General features: G+C 46.4%; 1 protein-coding gene across 1 annotated transcript in view; it reads left to right on the plus strand.

Moving 5' to 3' along the window:
- DNAH9 (dynein axonemal heavy chain 9) overlaps positions 1-19,029 on the plus strand; it is a gene marked incomplete at its 5' end in the record, with an annotated part of 303,352 nt that extends 284,323 nt beyond the window's left edge. Inside the window, 5 exons of the mRNA XM_081219032.1 lie at positions 58-249; positions 2,068-2,238; positions 6,626-6,808; positions 13,754-14,143; positions 18,539-19,029. Of these exons, the coding sequence (XP_081075158.1) occupies positions 58-249; positions 2,068-2,238; positions 6,626-6,808; positions 13,754-14,143; positions 18,539-18,766 (1,164 nt within the window). The 3' untranslated portion in view covers positions 18,767-19,029. The remainder of the gene's footprint in view (positions 1-57; positions 250-2,067; positions 2,239-6,625; positions 6,809-13,753; positions 14,144-18,538) is intronic.

The raw sequence follows: 19,029 nt of genomic DNA on the forward strand, positions 1-19,029 counted from the left end.
CACACTGGGCCATCCCAGGGCCTGCGTGGAGATCTTCCTTTCCTTCCCGTCTCTCAGGTCCCCTATGATGACTTGCGCTACCTCTTTGGTGAGATCATGTACGGAGGCCATATCACTGATGAGTGGGACAGGAGACTCTGCAGGACCTACCTGGAGGAATTCATCAAACCAGAAATGCTGGAAGGAGAGCTGTCCCTGGCCCCAGGGTTCCCCCTCCCAGGCAACATGGACTACAATGCTTACCACCAGGTAGGGACCTGGGTCTCTCCCGGAAGGACTGGAGATGCGCATGCAGGGCCGGGGAAGCCCAGCTTAAAGAGCCGAGGTCACATCAGCGTGGCGCTCAGCCTGTTCAATGTAAGAGCTACTATAGGATTTCTAGCCTCAAATTAGTGATAAAGTTGAACTTTTAGAGATCTTTTTATTCTTGATGTTTAGCTCGATAATTCTATTTGGTGCTCTTTTCTACAAACAACATCTTGGGCATTTATCTGATTGTTTTCATTCAGGATATTGACACAACCATTAGGAGCAAAAATTCAGGTAAGAACTTAGCCAGCTTTTGGTAAAGATTATATTAGTGGTTCTCAGTATCTTCAGAGGGACATGGTCTTGTGGGCAGACACTCACCCCTCCCATTCTCTGTTGGTTGCTGTGAACACAGACACACATACACATACCAAGAAAACATCCTCATGGAGTTTTTTCATACTCTCACTTTGGGTTTTCATTTTACTATTACTTCAGCTATTTTTAAGGTGTGCATCTTTGCCTATTTACCCTACCATGAAAATGTATTAAAAAGGAATTCAAACAAAAAAACCTTTTTTGTTGCTTCATTTTTGAACATCCCTAAAAGAACTCTTGAATACCAAACTTCAGGGAAATACTGGTCATAGGAACATTAACTACAAGCTTTAAACAAATTTTTAATTCCTAAAATTTAAGAAGGTAAGTCATAAAAGTTATTTGATCCAGAAAAACTAGGCCTATGAGAAGAAATTAAAAACAATAATTCTCTTGAAAGTAAATAAAATAATTTTTAAAATAAACGCTTTAGCCAAGAAAGTTGTGCAAGAGCGCCCCCTACTGTCTGTGGAACAAATGCAGGTGATGGGCAATGATAACACTTTCCAGATGACTTCGGTAGAGTTCCCCTTTCTCCATACCTCCCTTTAATCTGTCAGTAGACGCTTATAGGGCTTACCAGGAGACCAGGAGTGTGCTGGGTGCTGGAAGAAATGCAAAAATAAACACGCAAATTTGCCTTTAAGGAATGAGCCATCTTTTACTTAGACTAGATGTTACTAACACCAAGAAATCATCAAAGCTAAACTTGAGGGATATTTTTTCACTGTAATGGAGAGAATTGGCACAGAGTGCTCAGAAACATTTGGAGAAGGAAGTGAGCTTTACATGCCGGGGAGGATTTTTTAGGGATGGCAGCCTATGGCCCACCACAACTGACCACAGAGATGTGGTGTTTGGAGACACATTGTTTTAAATGTTTTTAATTCGAATGCTTTCTGCCAGAAGCAAAGCTCACTTCATCCCACACCAGGATTCACACATTTATTTTGCATACATGGTCCCATGTTTGCATTCAGGTTTATCATTCCTGATTTAAATAAACAGAGGGGAGAGAAAAGGAATTTAAGCGGGGAGGGCTGGGTAAAATTCCCAGGCAGGAAAAGTATCTCTGAGGGACTCTGAAAAGTCCTCCTTGTGTGTGGAGGGACAGGTGTAGGTCAGGGTGCCGTGGGAGGGGCTGAGATTGGAGATGGATAGTCAGCTAAGCTTCCCCCAAAAGAATGAGCTCATGAATGTGGAGGTTCTGGAAAACCAGCCGGGCATACACAAACGGACGGTGTAAGGATGTGCCCTAACAGGTGGGCAGCACAGTGAGGTCGGCCAGCATCGGTGAGTGGCGTCCACCTGGAGGGCCAGAGGGGCCCCGGCGTCTGAGGCCTGCCCCGGACCACTGACTGCCCTGCAGAGGACTAGTCAGGTGGGAGATGGGAGACACGTCTCGTTGGTTTTCAAGTGAGCTTACCCTTGACTTTTTAGTACATCGACGCCGAGCTGCCCCCAGAGTCGCCGCATCTCTACGGCCTCCATCCGAACGCGGAGATCGGCTTCCTGACCCAGACTTCGGAGAAGCTCTTTCGCACGGTGCTGGAGCTGCAGCCCCGGAACAGCCAGGCCAGAGATGGAGCGGGGGCCGCAAGAGAAGAAAAGGTATATGGAGGGGTTGCCCGAGATATTCTGGGGAGCCCAGGACTGCTGAGGTCGCCCTTTCTCCCGACGGCCGCGTTGGGCTCCACAGCGCAGACTGCTCGGCGTGCGTCTTCCTCGCGCATGGGTGGTCCAGCCTCGCCGCGCCAATCCTTCGCTTCCGAGGGACCCGCCGCAGTCACGTGACCAGACGGGCCCTCGGGGTACGTGGTGGTAGGACGTCCCAGCCGCTGGGTGTGGCAGTGCTTCGCTCGTTCCCTCACAGGCAGGTTTTATTCCGTTTGTCTGCCAAAGTGAAGAAAGGGCAGAGCTGAACAATCGTGGTTTGGGAACCTCGAAACGGACCTCATGGTTCCTTTCCCAAACTAAGTAGTTATGGGTGGGGAGCTGTCCCTAGACACCCCACCCTCCCTCCGCCAACTAGACGCTCGTGTGGACGAACTCGCTCCTCTTTAAGAGGAAAATGCGGTCTCTTTGTGGGAAGGACAGTTAGTCCCCGAGTCTCCTAACGCACAGCTAGTGCTACTAAGCACAGGACTTCCCGAAACTTCAGGAAGGTGCAGGGGAATTGTTGGGTGGAAAGGCAGGGGAGGGTGCCGTGTGGGTGTAGGGTGACCAGAGGCAACCTGGGAGCTCTGTTCCTGGTGAGGGCGCAGCAGAGGGCAGAAAAGGAAGGGGCCCAACGTGAGCCTTCTCTGTGATGCTCTCCTAAGACAAGGCAGTTCAGTTTCCCACAGATGCGTCTGCTTCACCCCACCTCCCCTCCAGAGCACTACCCGGATTCCTTTAGTTAGAGGTTCCTTTGTTACAAGGAAACATACCTGGAAGATTAAGCATTAAGAAACCTGGAGAATTATCGAACTTTTAGCCTTCAGGGATTGATTTTAGGAAAACAAACTGACTGATAGTAAAGGAGCTGGATGTTTGTTTAAAGGTATGGAGTGATGTCATTAAAATGAGTCTCAAATTTTAATATGCCTCAGAATGAGCTAGGGAGCATCCGATTCTGGGGGCTGGGGTTAGGCCCAGGAACTTGCAGCCCAGCGATTGTGATGCAGGTGAGCCTACTTTGAGAAAGCTGCTCTAAACCCCACTACTCAACCTGTTTTACTCTTTGATGCATAGGATATAATTTGAGAACAAAAGGAAGATAAAGTTTATGTTGCCCAGAATCCAAACCACCTCGTATCAAAAATGTTCCTAGCTTAAAAATGAAAAGGCTGGGACTATGTGAGTAATAGGCTTAGGATTCTTTGGGCAGCATTAAAGGAAGCTTCTAGTTCTTGTCATTTTCTTATCCCCTTCTTTTAACCACTTCGAGAAACGGTGTGTGTGTGTGTGTGTGTGTGTGTGTGTGTGTGTCACAGATGAATGAAGTACAATCACTTGCCAAACTAGGAGAACCCAATTGCAACACAGATACCGGGAAGTGGGCAGATTTCACTAATATACAGTTATTACCCATGGAGGAAAAAGAAGGAGAGAGAAGAAGAGGGGAAAGGGGAAAAGGACACAAAAGAAATTCACATAATAATATAAATGGCCAAGAAAAATAGTAAAATATTCTCAACATCACTCATAACTAAATGGAGTTAAGTGAAATATTATTTTTCACACAATGGTAAAATTTTTTAAACGTGAGGATATCCAGTGATGAAAACATAAGAAAGATGTACTCCCATCTCTGTTAGTAGAGGCTTAAATTGTAGAGCAATTTGACAATAGCTACTAAAGTTTAAAATGTTCATATATTTTACTCATAATTCTATTCCTAGGAATTCAACCAGTGGAAACACTCAAAAGGGCACAGATGTTACGATATATTTCTTTATTGCAGGATTGTTTATAGTAGTAGGAATGATAAACAGACCAAATACCATTAATAGGGGGATGACTCAATAAATTATGCTATGCCAAAACAGTGAAATAATATATACTGTTAAAAAAAACAAGGTAAATCCATCAGTACTAACAAGGGAATGTGTTCAAGATATATTATTAGGTGCAAAAAGCAAGCTGAGGGACTTCTCTTGCGGTCCAGTGGTTAAGACTCTGAGCTTCCACTGCTGGGGGCATGGATTCTATCCCTGGTTGGGAAACTAAGACCCCGCAGGCCACATGGTGTGGCCGAAAGAAAACAAAAACAAAACACAAAAAAAAGCAAACTGAAAAGTCTGTGTGTATTATGATTCCATTTGTGATAGATAGAAAGAGAAGGAGGTGGGGAGGGAAGGGAGAGCGATAGAGGGAAGAGAAGCAGCAAGGCAGGAAGGAAGATGTGGCAGACGTGATAAATATGGGGATGGATGGATGGATAGATGGGTGATGGATGGATGATGGATAGATAGAGTCATATGCATTGAAGGACACCTGCAGAAATTATAAACCAATAATTAACAGTGCTTTTTCTCCCCCTTTGAAGGAAGAGGCAAAATTGTGGGAGGATTTTGCTTCTAATATCAGAGGAATCTGTAATACTTAGATTTTTATGATAAGCATTTATTACTTTTCCAAAAGGAAAAAAAAACAGAGGTGTTTGCTTGTGGAAGTAAAGTAGACCACATCCCTTGGCATGCACTGCTCCCACCTGAAGTGTCCTCTCTATGTCTGTGGATTTTCTCCCTCCTCAGGCAGGGTCTCCAAATCCTCCACGGCCTGATCAGTGACGGAAGAGAACTCTGTTTCCCCATGTTCAATGTGTTTTGAAACAATAGCTCCAGACTATCTTTTCATTTCTTTGTGAATAATGTCCAAATGGCAGCTTGCTGATACAGGGCTGTTTCTTCAAATTCAGCTCCAGAGACAGAACTATGCTGCAGTTTTAGCCATTTGTCTTCTGTCTCAACAGCAGCTTCCAGGTACTGTTAAAATTCCATTCCAGTTTTTGCTATGACTGCACCAGAGACCCATCTGTGACACGGTAATGAGTTCTTACTTTCTTTTCTTCTAACATCGGCTCTTTTCCTAGATAATGTATTGTCTGTGAACACGACAAGGCAAAATTAACATTGACAATCCTGTACATGTATAGGGTCCTTGGTAGCTTTCAGATGCTGCCACATTCATCACCTCTTTTGGTTTGATCTCTTCACCAGCCCTGGGAGTTGGCGGGGGAGGGGGCAGTGGAGAAAGTTGCTCTTGGAAATTTTTAATAGATGAGAAAATTGAGGTCTAAGTGACTTGCTTAAATTCACACGGGTGATACATAACGACGCCATATTAACTCAGTCAGGGTTCTTTGATTGCAAGGAACAGAGGCCAGTTTCGCTGAAATAGGCAAGAAATAGCTCACTGTATCAAAGGAATACACTGAAGAAAGGATAGAAACCACAGTGGCTCTGGGGTCCCAGGGAGAGAGAAGAGTGGACCATCGCACTTCCCTCCACTTTCTGCACCTAAATCCTGGGCTTGAGATTCAATTTTCATGCTCCTGGGAAAGATCATCAGATTGGCCCACTTGAGTCCGGGGAGGGCTGGGCCCGGTGACTGTGCCCCAAAACAGTGGGGAAGAGGTAATTTCACAAAAGGAGACAGGGACCCGTCATTGGAAGCAGAGGGATGAGATGAACGAACCAAAACAGCATCCACCACACACGTCCACCAGCTCTCCTGACTCCAGGAAGGGCTGGAACTGGAGCCCTGGCTCCCTCTCTCCCTCCCTCCAGCCCCTCTGCCAGCCACATGTTCTAGTAAGTTTGCACTTTCTCATTTTTCTTTCTCTGCTGGCAGAGCTCCTGGGCTTTACTCATTTGCTTCAAAATGGCAGACTCAGCCTCCCAGTGCCTGCCCCCCAGACGGCCCAGAGTCTTGGTGCCTCAATTCCAATTTTCCAGGAGAGAGGCCCTGATTGTTCTAGCTCCCCTGGTCTGATTAGCTGACAGTCCGTGTGACAGGAGGGTCCGTGGGGCGTGGGAGGAGGTTTACGTGAGCTGTGGCGATGCCTCTTCCAGGACCCAAGGACAGGAACTGCAGTGGGGCCTCGTGGAAATTCCGGATGGAATGTTTATATGTCTCCGTCACTGCTGCTCATTGCCGCGGCTTCCCGTCGTTCCAGACGACCGCCCTAGGCCAAGTCTGTCCTATGCCCTCGTAGCTCGATTCCCACAGCGAACAGGGTCAGCCTCTGGGTTTTTCAACTCCCAATTCTCAGAAAGGCCTCTGTGTTCATCCTTTTAAGCGGGTCCCAGAAGTCACAGAGAGCTGGCCAGCCTATAAGGGAGGCCATGCTGCGGTTGGTCCTCAGCCCCTGACCCAGCTGACCTCAGCAAGTGGGCAAGGGTATGCCCAGGGCACGGATGACTGGCATCTTTAGTGCCACGTGGCAGGGGAATGGAGGCCTTCTGGAGAAGTTGAACCCCGTCTTAACCCTGTGTTTCCTGTTGTGGGGCAGGTCAAGGCCGTCCTGGAAGAAATATTGGAGCGGGTGACAGACGAGTTTAACATCCCAGAGCTGATGGCCAAAGCGGAGGAGCACACCCCCTACGTGGTCGTGGCACTCCAGGAGTGCGAACGGATGAACATCCTCACCCGAGAGATTCAGCGCTCCCTGCGAGAGCTAGACCTCGGATTAAAGGTGGGCGAGGCTGGTGGTGGGGGAGGGAGGGCCACTGCCAGCGGGAACCCCTTGTGGGAGGGGCGCCAGGGGAGCCGGAGAGCAGTGGTCACAGCAGCCTCACTGCCTAAGAAGGCGCCACTCCTAGAAACCAGGGTCTGGCCAGGCTGCAGGGAGGGTAAGACAGGCTCTGAAGCTGGAAGCTGGGAAGGCAGAATGAGCCGTGACTGGCAAGCTGCCCGGGAGCCCATGCTCTGACCGCCGAGCAGAAGAGAAGTCTCGATGCCCTGTGTCTCCTGCTGACATGGGTGGTGTTGCTTTCATGGGACGTAGAAGTGTGTGCTGCATCAAAGCACAGGTCCTAGACAGCCCTGCACCGCCTCCCAGCTCTTCTGCCTCCTCGCTGTGTGGCCTTAGAGTGACTTAAGTCTCACTGCATCTCAGTTTCTTCACCTGTAAAACAGGGATAGTGGTCCTACTTCATAGGGCTTTGGGAAGGATTCAATAAATAGGTTTGCATAAAATGTTTAGAGCAATGCCCAACACGTGGCAAGTACCCAGAAGTGTAAGCTGATGGCATGATTATTACCACCCCTTCAGAGGAAAGGAAAGAACGTTAATCTTTTGCAACCTCATGGTTATCTGAAAGGCCCGAGATACTTCACAAGCTCTGACATTTCTCACGAGCAACGAAAGGGTCTATTATTTATACCAACAATTATGTAAATAGATCTACTTTATTCACCATAAGATAATTCCATCAAATGCCCAGCACAAAGCCTAACAGAAAAGCGCTATAACTGTTCACCTGGATGATAGGTGAGTGGGAGGTCCTGCTGCCTTTGACGAGCTGAGGAAAGTAACTGTTGTCAGTTTACACTGGCACATTTATCAAAATAATTGTAACCCCAGACAGAGGGAAAGTGAGGACCCAGTTTTGTAGGCAGCGGTGAAAGCTCAGCCCAGCCCTGGACGTCCAGGCCTGTGATGTGCTGCCACCCTTGTGTCTGCCTCTTGGAGTCGTATGACCACTGTCACAGGTGCAGAGGACACACAACCATGAGCGTCTTCACGTGTGCTCACATAGAAACTATGAAGTAGACTGAGAAATCTGGGTGAGTCTTTTTCAGTCTGTTAATTCCCATTCTGACCCAATATGGATAGAAGGAAATAAGGAGAAAGGAGAGACGGGAAAGGATGTTGAAGGCTGATGCTGTTTGGCAACATTACCAAATTATGCACCGGCTTGTAATCAAAGGAAATACAGAATTCCATAGAACAATCTCAAGCGTAAATAAGGACCTTGCCGGTCATTTTATGTGGCTCGGTTCCCTAGGTACGCAGGTATATATTAGTAATTATCTTGAGCTTGTTTGTTGCAGTCTTAGCTTAGTGAATCTGTGCAATTTGGTGCAGTCTATTTACCCATCCGACTTCCAATTCATTCACTCATTTTTCTCTCAAGAGCCTTCGCTGTGGTTTGGTGTCATGGATCCCAGTGCGTGCCTGGGCGAGGATGAAGGGGTGGGGAGGGAGTTACTCTTTTCTTCCAGTCTAGCTCGAGCGGGGCTGGTGGACGGCCAGCCCTGGTGCTCTGCCCTTGGGGAGACAGCGGAGACTGACAGGGGAGCCTTCCTCTCCAGACGGACAGTCTGGCGGGAAAACGAGCATACAAATGGGTTACAGTACCAGGCAGGGTTTATTCAGTGCCACACAGAGAGAGGTGCGAGCAGAAAGGAAGAAATCAGTATGTGGAGTCAGGATGGCCCCAGCGGAAAAGTGGCATGCAGGGGGCTTTGGAGGAAGAGTAGGCAATAAGAAGAATCTTCTAGAAGTCCCAAGGTGAGGAACCCTAAGCCTGTTCTAAGAGTTAACTTGGTTTGGCTGGAGCAGAGGGTCGCCTCAGGTAAGTAAGAGTGATATGGTGAACTTCTAAAGGTGACTGGTGGTGACACCATTGACCCAGAAGCAGTCAGGACAACGGTATGTTGCCTTTTTCTCCTGGTCCCCTGTGAGCGGGGGGGACAGACAGAGCAATCTCCACTTAAAAACGCTGTCATGAAAACCCAGTCTCATTAGGACAGGGCCCCCAAACTGGCCTGGTCATCAGACTCCCTGGGGGCTTCATCCCAATATGTGTTCCTATCTCCACCCTCCAGTCCCACCAACCTCTGGAGCTGGGGTCTGGAAAACTATATTTTTAGCCAGCAGCTGGGTAATTCTTGTGGCGAGACAAGTTTGTGAATAGCATTAAGGCAAGTAGGTAGAAGAAAAGATGGACAGATGTCTTCATGGAACAGTGAAGGTGCAAGGGGACAGCGGCAGAGTTCAGAGAAGGAAAAGTTTCCAAGTCTGGGGAAGAGGTTAAGCTGAGCTGCAAGAAATGGGAGAGGAAAGGAGAAAATGGCTGAAGGGAGCAACTGGAACAGGAGGGGTTCACAGGACAGCCTGGCATGTGCGGGAGACGTGAAGGCCCCACTGGACAGCGGCTGGTACATGGAGCACTGAGGAACTCACATCCCAGCTCCCAGTGGAACGTGGAAGGGGAAGCATAATGGGAGGAGAGGAAATTCTGAGCGAGGTTTTCCTTCCGGTCCTTTCTTTCTCTTTAACAGTCACTTTGAAGTTCTAGGACTGTTTTAGGTGGAGCACAGGGAGACATGGGGCAACCCACACTACCCAGCACATCAAACAGGCAAACCCTAATGCCCTGCCCAGACTGGGCACCAAATTAGAAAATGTCTGACTTTTTAAGTCATTAAGTCAATACCCTTAGCACTTTTTATTACAAAATTTTTATTCATAGTTGGCTGGATGGGAAACCATAATGCTACCCAAAAGTACTGGCTGAACTGAGAGGCACAGCTCTCTAACCCCTGAGGACTGTGGGAGCCCACAGCACACAGAAGTGGCCACCTGGGAGAGGTCTACCAGCCACAACCGTGTCCCCACAGAGAAGAATTCAGGAGAGTCAGACATCTGGCTCTCAGCCTTACACAATGAAGAACCAGGTCCTGTGAGCATCCCAGAGCTGACTGGTCAGAGGTACTGACTCCCACTAACCAAATGCACAAAAGCCTGATGTACAGAACTCCCAAATGCCAGTTTATTCCTTTACAATCCTTTACAACTAGGTATAACTTTCAAAGCGCCATTGACTGATGGCAGCCTGACCAGAAAATTCTCTACCTGTGTAGGAAAACTACAGGCGAAGCTGGATTCTTATGCACTGTCCAGTATGGTAGCCACTAACAACAGGTTAACACTTGAAATGTGGCTAGTCCAAACTGAAATGTGTTGTAAGTTTAAATTAAATGCTGTATTTCAAAGATATAGGACAAAAAGGGGAAAATACCTTATTAATAACTGTTATATTGATTAAATATTGAAATATTTGACATTTTAATCTATTAAGTTAAATAACATATTATGAAAATTAAATTCATCTGTTTCTTTTTATTTTTTTAATGTAGCTACTAGAAAATGTAAAATTACGCACATGTAATTTTGTGAATTTTAAATGTAAAATTACCCATTCACAACTTGCATTGTATTTCATTTGGGCAGTGCTCTCTTAGATGGAGTCATGGCCAGCCCAGAATCTGGGGCTGGGAACTATTTTCTATTATTCAGATATTTAATGGCATCAAACCTTTTCCCCCTATGCTTCAGTGGCTGATTGCCCCTCCTAATTGACAAATCCTGTTTTTCTAAACATGTGAAAGATGTTCAGTCTTAAAGCCCAGCTTGCTGACTTGGGGAACCGCTCTGGCTCTTTACTCTCATCCGTTGTGTGTTGACTTAATAGTTCAGGTTTTGCTTTGGCCCTTTAGTGACTTATGGTCACCACCCTGCAGGCAGCTGCCCTGGCCCACATGCCTGCTAGAGTGCACAGATGGACCAGCTGCTGTCGCCCGCAGTCTGGACGCCAGACTGGGAAGGGCGGAACCCACATAATTCCCACTTCCCTCCCCATCTCTTTACCTCCCGGTGTTTCATTCATATGAAAGCTGGTTGCAAAGACCACCTTCAGAGGGAAGGAAAAGCAGACAGGGGCTGACCCTCAGAACAAGGTGCAGCCTGCAGCCCCTGGAGAAGGGCATATGTGGGCGTTGCTGACCCCACGTGACGGACGCTGGCCACGTGCCTGCGAGCCCAGAGCACCAGCCACTTCTGACCCTCCAGAGATGCCCTTTACAGATGGACATTCCTGGCCATCCAGAGGCTGGAGTCCTTAGGTTTGGAATGGAGCCTTTGAATCCGCGCTTTTAACAAGCGCACTGACTTAAAGCAATGAAGGCCTAGAGGGCAAATCAGGTTTTTATCTTCCATTCTCCCTAAGAAAGACTCTGAAAGCATTTATTTATAGGGACAAAAAAAGTGGTTAAGGCCACATCCAGGTAGCCCTCATACCCACCATAAAGCGTCCCCCAGTCTTTAGTTCTCCCTGCTTTCCCTGCAATGTGGACGTGGAACAAGCCAGTCACCCAGGACCCTGAACTACATCATCTTCTTAAGGATTTAGTGTTCTCTTTGTGAGTTTTCTTTTTGTCGACTCTTGACCTATGAGCACATAAGTGCAGACATTAATCCATGTTTCACAGGATCCAGGCAGGGGGAGTTTGAGGAGGTCAGGCTTGAGCAGATGGAAGCAGGTTTCTCTCGCGGGGAGCTGGAGTCTTTACAAAAGGCCTGCTTACCCACAGTTTGGCCCAGAAACTTCCCGTCTGCCCACCCTGCCTCCACCAATCTGGCAGCACCTGAGGAAACGAATTTTCTCTGAACACCTTTTAGGAAACGCTGTCCCAGAGTCTGTAGGTTTATTCCTCTTTTCCTAAGAAAGGGACCCACGTTACACTGAGTGAATTTGGAGTGGGGTTCTCTCTGGTTTCTTCTCAACCCCTCCTCTGAAAGTGAGTCATTTCTATGTCCACTCAAGATCATGGGCAGATCTGAGTTCAGCACCGTAACCACAAGGTGAATGACTTCTTTTCCTAAATCGTTCCTGCTTCACTCTCAAACGGGCAGAACCCAAGAGACAGCACATTCTTTAAGGCTCCATCACTCATACTTTCAATTAGTAAATGCAAAATCATTGTCAGAATAACTTCTAAGCAGATGTGAGAAATTTTTAAGAAAGGCAAGTTACACATTTTATGCTTCCCTGCTGTCAAAATGATTTTAGATTTCTGAAGAGTGTTAAGTATTGCATATACATTTTTTTATTATCAGATTTTATTTTTAGAGCAGTTGTAGGTTCACAGCAAAATTGAGCAGAAGGCAGAGTTCCCATATCCCCCTCCCCCGACCACACCCAGCCTCCCCATCATCAACACCCCCAGCAGAGTGGCCCATCTGTTACAGCTGGTAAGTCTACCCTGACCCCTCGCAATCACCAAAGTCACCTGTAGTTCACATTAGGGTTCACTCTGGGTGGTGTACGTTCTATGGATTCTGACAAATGTGTAATGACATGGATCCGCCATTTTAGTGTCTTACAGGAGAGTTTCACTGCCCTAATATTGCATATATTTTAACTTAAGCACATGATTTCTTCTTGCAAGGAATTTCAGAGAAATAGATGTTTATAGGACCTCACCGTTTTCAGAAGTGGCACATCTCTGTGTAAGGCATGGTCACACGGAGTAAGTGATTGAATTAGCCAGGGGCAATAACCAGGCAACAAAGGACTTCTCTGTACCAGCAAACAACTGTGGCTGGCAGAGTCCGGGGCTCCATGTGAGTTCATCTCTATTTGTTTCTCTGCCACGGCCCTCAGAGATGTGCCAAAGGACCGGGACATTTTCATCCTACTTTTTCCAGTAGTGCTGACCCAGTCCTGTTAGATCAGTTGTGGGATGATTCCAGGGTGGGGGACCTTACCTCCCCACCAACTCGCATGGCCAACAACATTCACAGGTGCAAAAAACTTCCACAGACACACCGCGACTCAAAACAACCCAAGACAATTCTGTGGGGAAGCAAATTTATTTGGTGTATTATTTATAAAAGCACTTTATAATTATGTGAGTTAATTGGCCATTGAAAACTTAACATTTTTATTTTAAAAGGAAAAATAAATACAGCTTCTATCTTTTTCCTTTTAAGTCTATTGGACTTTATTTTTTGTAATGAGTCTTGATTTGTCTACATATCTTCTTATCTGCAGTTTAGCCAGCGTGTTCTATTGTATGCCCATAAACATGTTTTATTAAAATTGCAACATACAAAATTTTTAACACAACCCTGGCAAAAACACATACACTACAGTTTAATTACCAAACAGAAAACTAGGCCTTTCTGTTTCGAGCAGTGATGTCCAATAGAACCCTCTGTAATGATGAGAATGTTCCATATCTGTGCTAAGGGCACAGTGCCTGCTGATGACATGAAATGTAGCTTATTTGACTGATAATTTTATAATTTTAACTCACTTGTGCTTAAATAGCTTCATAGGACTGATGGTCATCATATCAGACACGGCAAGCCTTATTGGGTACTCTAACCCCTGTGCAGAAACCACTGCAGTATAGACGACACCTTCAAGAAATTGTAGATACTTGGCATAACTAAGGTTACAAAGTTTAATTTAAAGATGGTTTTCGATGTACATCTTCCTTTACAGATTTCATCTAGCAATTGGAAGAGGATTCCTCCTTCACTGGAGGAGAACGGAGGAGCCCAAGCTTTAGGGTAGTGTGGAATCAATATGGAACCCACAGGTGGCTTGAGGTCTGCAGTGGACCTAAACTACTGTCAGTAGATACGTGTAGACTCTGATACCACAGGAGTGGGGAGAGGACCAGTCTCTGTGAGACAAACCTTGCAGATCAAGTACTAGACAGGGACTGTCATTGTGTCACCCACCCCGGCAGTCATCTCCTGTCTTTCCAAAGATCCCCGAGGCCAGCTGTTTCCAGGGACTTGCTGCCCCTCACTCTTTCCCCTCTCACTCTTTGTCTTCAGGGGGAGCTGACCATGACCAGCGACATGGAGAACTTACAGGACGCTCTGTACCTAGACACAGTGCCGGAGCCCTGGGCCAGGTGCGCCTACCCTTCCACTGCAGGCCTGGCAGCCTGGTTTTTGGACCTGCTCAACCGAATCAAGGAGTTGGAGGCCTGGACAGGCGACTTTACGATGCCCTCCACTGTGTGGTTGACGGGCTTCTTCAACCCCCAGTCCTTCCTGACCGCCATCATGCAGTCCACGGCCCGCAAGAATGAGTGGCCCCTGGACCAGATGGCCTTGCAATGTGACGTGACAAAGAAGAACAGAGAGGAATTCAGGAGCCCCCCTTGGGAAGGGGCCTACATCCATGGCCTCTTCATGGAAGGCGCTCGCTGGGATGCACAGGTAAATCCTGGGATGAGCCGAAGGGCATCCCCTGTGGGCTGATTACATACACACTGCCCCCTGTAAAGTACAATTGCTAAAAGGGATGCCCTTTTTTTAGGGGCGGGGTATGCGGGCCTCTCACTGTTGTGGCCTCTCCCATTGCGGAGCACAGGCTCCGGACACGCAGGCTCAGCGGCCATGGCTCACGGGCCTAGCCGCTCCGCAGCATGTGGGATCTTCCCGGACCGGGGCATGAACCCGTGTCCCCTGCATCAGCAGGCGGACTCTCAACCACTGCGCCACCAGGGAAGCCCAGGGATGCCCTTTTAGCATCCCTTGAGGCTGTCAAATCATTTCTATGTAGCCAAGGATGACATAAAGAGCGCAGAGTGAGTAGAGAGGTTAAAAGCAACAGACTGGCTGGATCTGAATCCCAGCACTACCACTTACTAATTCTGTGAAAAATCTCAGTTTACTCAACTGTTTTTTAAAAAATATTGATTAATTTAATTTATTTCTTTGGCTATGTCGGGTCTTAGTTGTGGCACGTGAGATCTTTGTTGCTGCGTGTGGGATCTTTGTTGTGGCATGCAGGATCTTTAGTTGCGGCATGCGAGCTCTTAGTTGCGGCATGTGGGATCGAGTTCCCTGACCAGGGATCGAACCCAGGCCCCTGCATTGGGAGCGAAGAGTCTTAGCCACTGGACCACCAGGGAAGTCCCTACTCAACTGTTAAATGGGAAAACAGAGTTGCTGTGATGATTAAACGAATTAATATGCAAGACACTTAGAACAGTGCCTGGTACATAGGGAGTGCTCAAAACTTGTTGTGTGACCTGGGGGTATCATTTCACCTCCCTGGTCCACTTTCCTCATTCATGAGCTCTCGGAGGGCAGGAATCCCTCCTACTTTTTACACTGCTACATGTTAGCAAAGGGGTGCCAGTGATATCATTTAAAGTGACACTTTGAATGGATTCTTCACTGCAGGCTAATACAAATTTGAGTCAGCATAAGATCAGAAAAGATGTTTTGTCTCCAATAGGAAACTAGCAAACAAGCACAGGTGGCGGGGATAAGTGACATGAACAAGGATGGATAACTCTAGGACAAGTTTACATTGGTTCTACACATGATCTGGAAGGACTACTTAGTCAAATATCCCATTTGGCAATATTTGCACTAAACTATCCTAGCAGTCAATACAAAGGAACACGGGAAAACTATTAGAAAGTCTAGAAGATCCTACAAGTCCAGATCAATATGCATAGAGAGCTGTACTAAGTTGAAGAGTGTCCCCACAAAATCCATGTCCACCCAGAACCTCAAAATGTGACCTATTTGGAAAGGGGTCTTTACAAATGTAATTAGTGAAGATGAGGTCACACTAGAATAGAGTAGGTGCTGAATCCAATAATTGGTGTCTTTATAAGAGGAGAACACTCTGTGAAGACGGAGGCAGAGACTGGAGGGGTGCATCTACAGGCCGAGGGAGGCCAAGGGTTGCAGCAACCACCAGGCACTAGGGGAAAGGCATGGGACAGGTTCTGCCTTAGAGCCTCCAGAAGGAACCAGCCCTACCTACACTTTAAGATTTCTGGACTGCAGGACTGTGAAAGAATACGTTTCTGTTGTTTTGAGCCACTGTCTTTGTGATAATTTTGTTACAGCAGCCCTAGGAAACCAGTCAAGAGCCAACAGAAAGGACGGTAAAGTGGGACGGTATTCAAGCAGCCTGAACGTTGAGAAGGAATCCTACTTCTCTCTCTCCACCTGAACATTTGCATAAGTCTGTCAGTGGAGATCACATGTGGACTGTATTAGGTGTAAGGTAGCCAGAGCTAGGACACTAAAGATGCCAAAATGAGAGAAGTGCAAAAAAGATAAGTAGGGAGGAAGCTCAGAAGGAGGGGCACTGGCACTGGGGGGAAAAAGGATATTGATTCCAAACAACTACCTCCGATTTTTTCATGACCTTGTTTCCAAACAATAAAAACAAACAAAAAAATAACACCCGCCCACCAAGAACTCTTGTTCTCAAAGTCTGTATCCCAGAAAGCATTCAGCAAAAAGGGAAGGGTGGACTTCCCTGGTGGCGCAGTGGTTGAGAATCTGCCTGCTAATGCAGGGGACACGGGTTCGAGCCCTGGTTCGATCCCACATGCTGCGGAGCAACTGGGCCTGTGAGCCACAACTACTGAGCCTGCGCGTCTGGAGCCTGTGCTCCACAACAAGAGAGGCCATGATAGTGAGAGGCCCGTGCACCACGATGAAGAGTGGCCCTGCTTGCCGCAACTAGAGAAAGCCCTCTCACAGAAACGAAGACACAACACAGTCAAAAATAAATATATAAATAAACAAATAAATAAAAGATTACTATTAAAAAAAAAAGGGAAGGGTAAGGATGTCCAAAATTCCTCTCCTCCATAAAACAAGAACATTGGCCAAAAAAAATAATAATAATATACATATATATACACACACACACGTATATAAAGATATATATAATAAGATATAATATATATCATATATATAATATAATAGTATAATAAGGTATATATCAAAATCATATATAGTAATTTTATACATATATATATATACCAGAATCAAACTTATCAGAACTCCTGAAGTTAACCAAAGGCTTTGGCAATCCAAGCAGTGTTTGTTGAAGAAAAATGACTGAAAAAAGAGCAAGCATTAAATGCAAATGGATTAAACACTACAATTAAAAGGCAGAGACTGGCAGAATAGATTAAATTTTTAAAAACCTGATCCAACTACATGCTGTGTATAAGAGACACACTTTAGATTTAAAGACACAAATAGGTTGAAAGTAAACAGATGGAAAAGACATGCCATGAAAACAGTAACCAAAGAGAGTTGGGGGACTATACTAATAGTAGACAAAATAGACTTAAAAATTGTTATTAGAGAAAAGACAGAAGAGAGAGGAATTGTAGAGACCAAAAAAAGGCATTTTACAATGATAAAAGGTCCATCCATCAAGAAGATATAACGATGACAAATATATGTGCATCTAACAAAAGAGACCCCAAAATAAAGGAGATGAAAACTGTCATAATTGAAGGGAGAAACAGACAACTCAACCATAATAACTGATGACAATAACACCCCACTACTAATGGTGACAGCTAGTGGTTATAGAGTTTCTTTCTGGGGTGATAAAAATATTCTGGAATTTAGATAGTGGTGATGACTATACAAGTTTATAAATATACCAAAAACCAGTGAATTGTACACTTTAAAAGCGCTGGTTTTATGATATATGGAAAAAGAAAGGTTCTACCCTGCTGCCACTCCCTACCATAAACACTCAGGTGTGGGGGACAAGGGGTCCTCACTGTTTACCTTAGTTCTGTTACTTTCTATGCCTCATGTCAGCCTCTACCAGAACTGAAGAGGCACATCCTTCCCGTTAAATACATTTCATGGGAATTAAAACAAATTCTGTCCACAGTGTAAGGGGCTCAGAATCACCTAGGCACAGGCAAGGAATCCATGAGTCACTCTGGATCATCATTTCCCAAAGTATGTTCAGAAAATCCTAGTGCCACAGGAAATGAATAGGTTGCAAGAAAAGGGTCTTTTGGTCAAATAAGTTTGGGAAAGACTGGGATAAATAAAGTCAAACTGTTTTCTTTACTGCCAGGACTTCTTGTCTTCAATGTACTAGCATGCACCGTAAAGCTTCAGGCCCAGGGTGTGGTAAGCTTATTTCACCAAGGCACCTTTTTGTTCCTCAGAATATTTCTCCAAGGCACCTTTTTGTTCCTCAGAATATTTCTCAGGACTACTAGAAAAAACTTCCCCAGACAGCACTATGGAGACATCTCAGAGAACCAGAGAGAGGCCCCAGCTGGAAAGCTACAGAACGGCCAGGTCCCTGTTACATGAGTGAAGATAGAACACAGCTCCCTCTGCTCAAAAATAGAAAATGCTCTAGAGGGTGGAGGACAGCACATAAGAAGCTGGAACAGGACATAACCAAAGCCTTAACATCTAAAGCGTTTGCCAGCAGGGACTGTTTCTTGTTCAGCTTTAAGTCCCTAGCACCTAGCATGACACCTGGCAAATAGCTGCATTCGGTATGCTTACTAAATGACAAAATAAAACTAAGAGAAATTCAAGCCCCAAAGAGATTAATGTGCAAATGATATGCAACAGCTTTTGGAACTCTGCTTCAAGAAGATATTCAGGCTGAAAAACAGTGGGAATATGATGTCCACCCGTCCACGGCACCCCATCGTGGGTTGTCGAGAGAATTTAGTAAGGGGGTGGGCCCAGGGCAACCAGGTCTTCCCAGTCTCTCTCTCCCAGACCTTCCGACAGGAGAAAGCCTGGCTGGCTGAGCTTGAGGTCTGACCTGAGATGTTCTCGTGTCCTTGTCCTCAGGCTGGGATCATCACCGAGGGGAAGCTGAAGGAGCTGACATCCCCCATGCCGGTGTTGCTCCTCAAGGCCATCCCCGCAGATAAGCAGGACTGCCGCAGTGTCTATCCCTGTCCTGTGTACAAGACTTGTCAGCGAGGACCCACCTACGTGTGGACTTTACACCTGAAGACGAAGGAGAAGCCTTCCAAGTGGGTTCTGGCCGGAGTAGCCTTGCTTCTCCAGGTGTAGCTTCTTGCAGACCCACTGAGGCGACAGAGCTGGGCTGGAGGCTGCCCAGAGGGACCAGTGGAGAGGGCGGACCACAGCCCTAGAGAAAGATAAGAAACTGAAAGCACTCACAGTTCTGAAGAATTCCTTTGGGGAACTCGGAGAGAAGGACCTAAAGCAAGGCAGAGCGAGAGGAGTGTGGACCTGGGAACTAGGGGAGAAGAGTCTCGTGACGCTGAGACTCGTAACACTACTTTTTTCCTAATAAAGTGATTTGTTCTTCA

This window comes from Mesoplodon bidens, assembly GCF_964165515.1.
Source record: "Mesoplodon bidens genome assembly, chromosome: 19".
NCBI classification, from domain to species: domain Eukaryota; kingdom Metazoa; phylum Chordata; class Mammalia; order Artiodactyla; family Ziphiidae; genus Mesoplodon; species Mesoplodon bidens.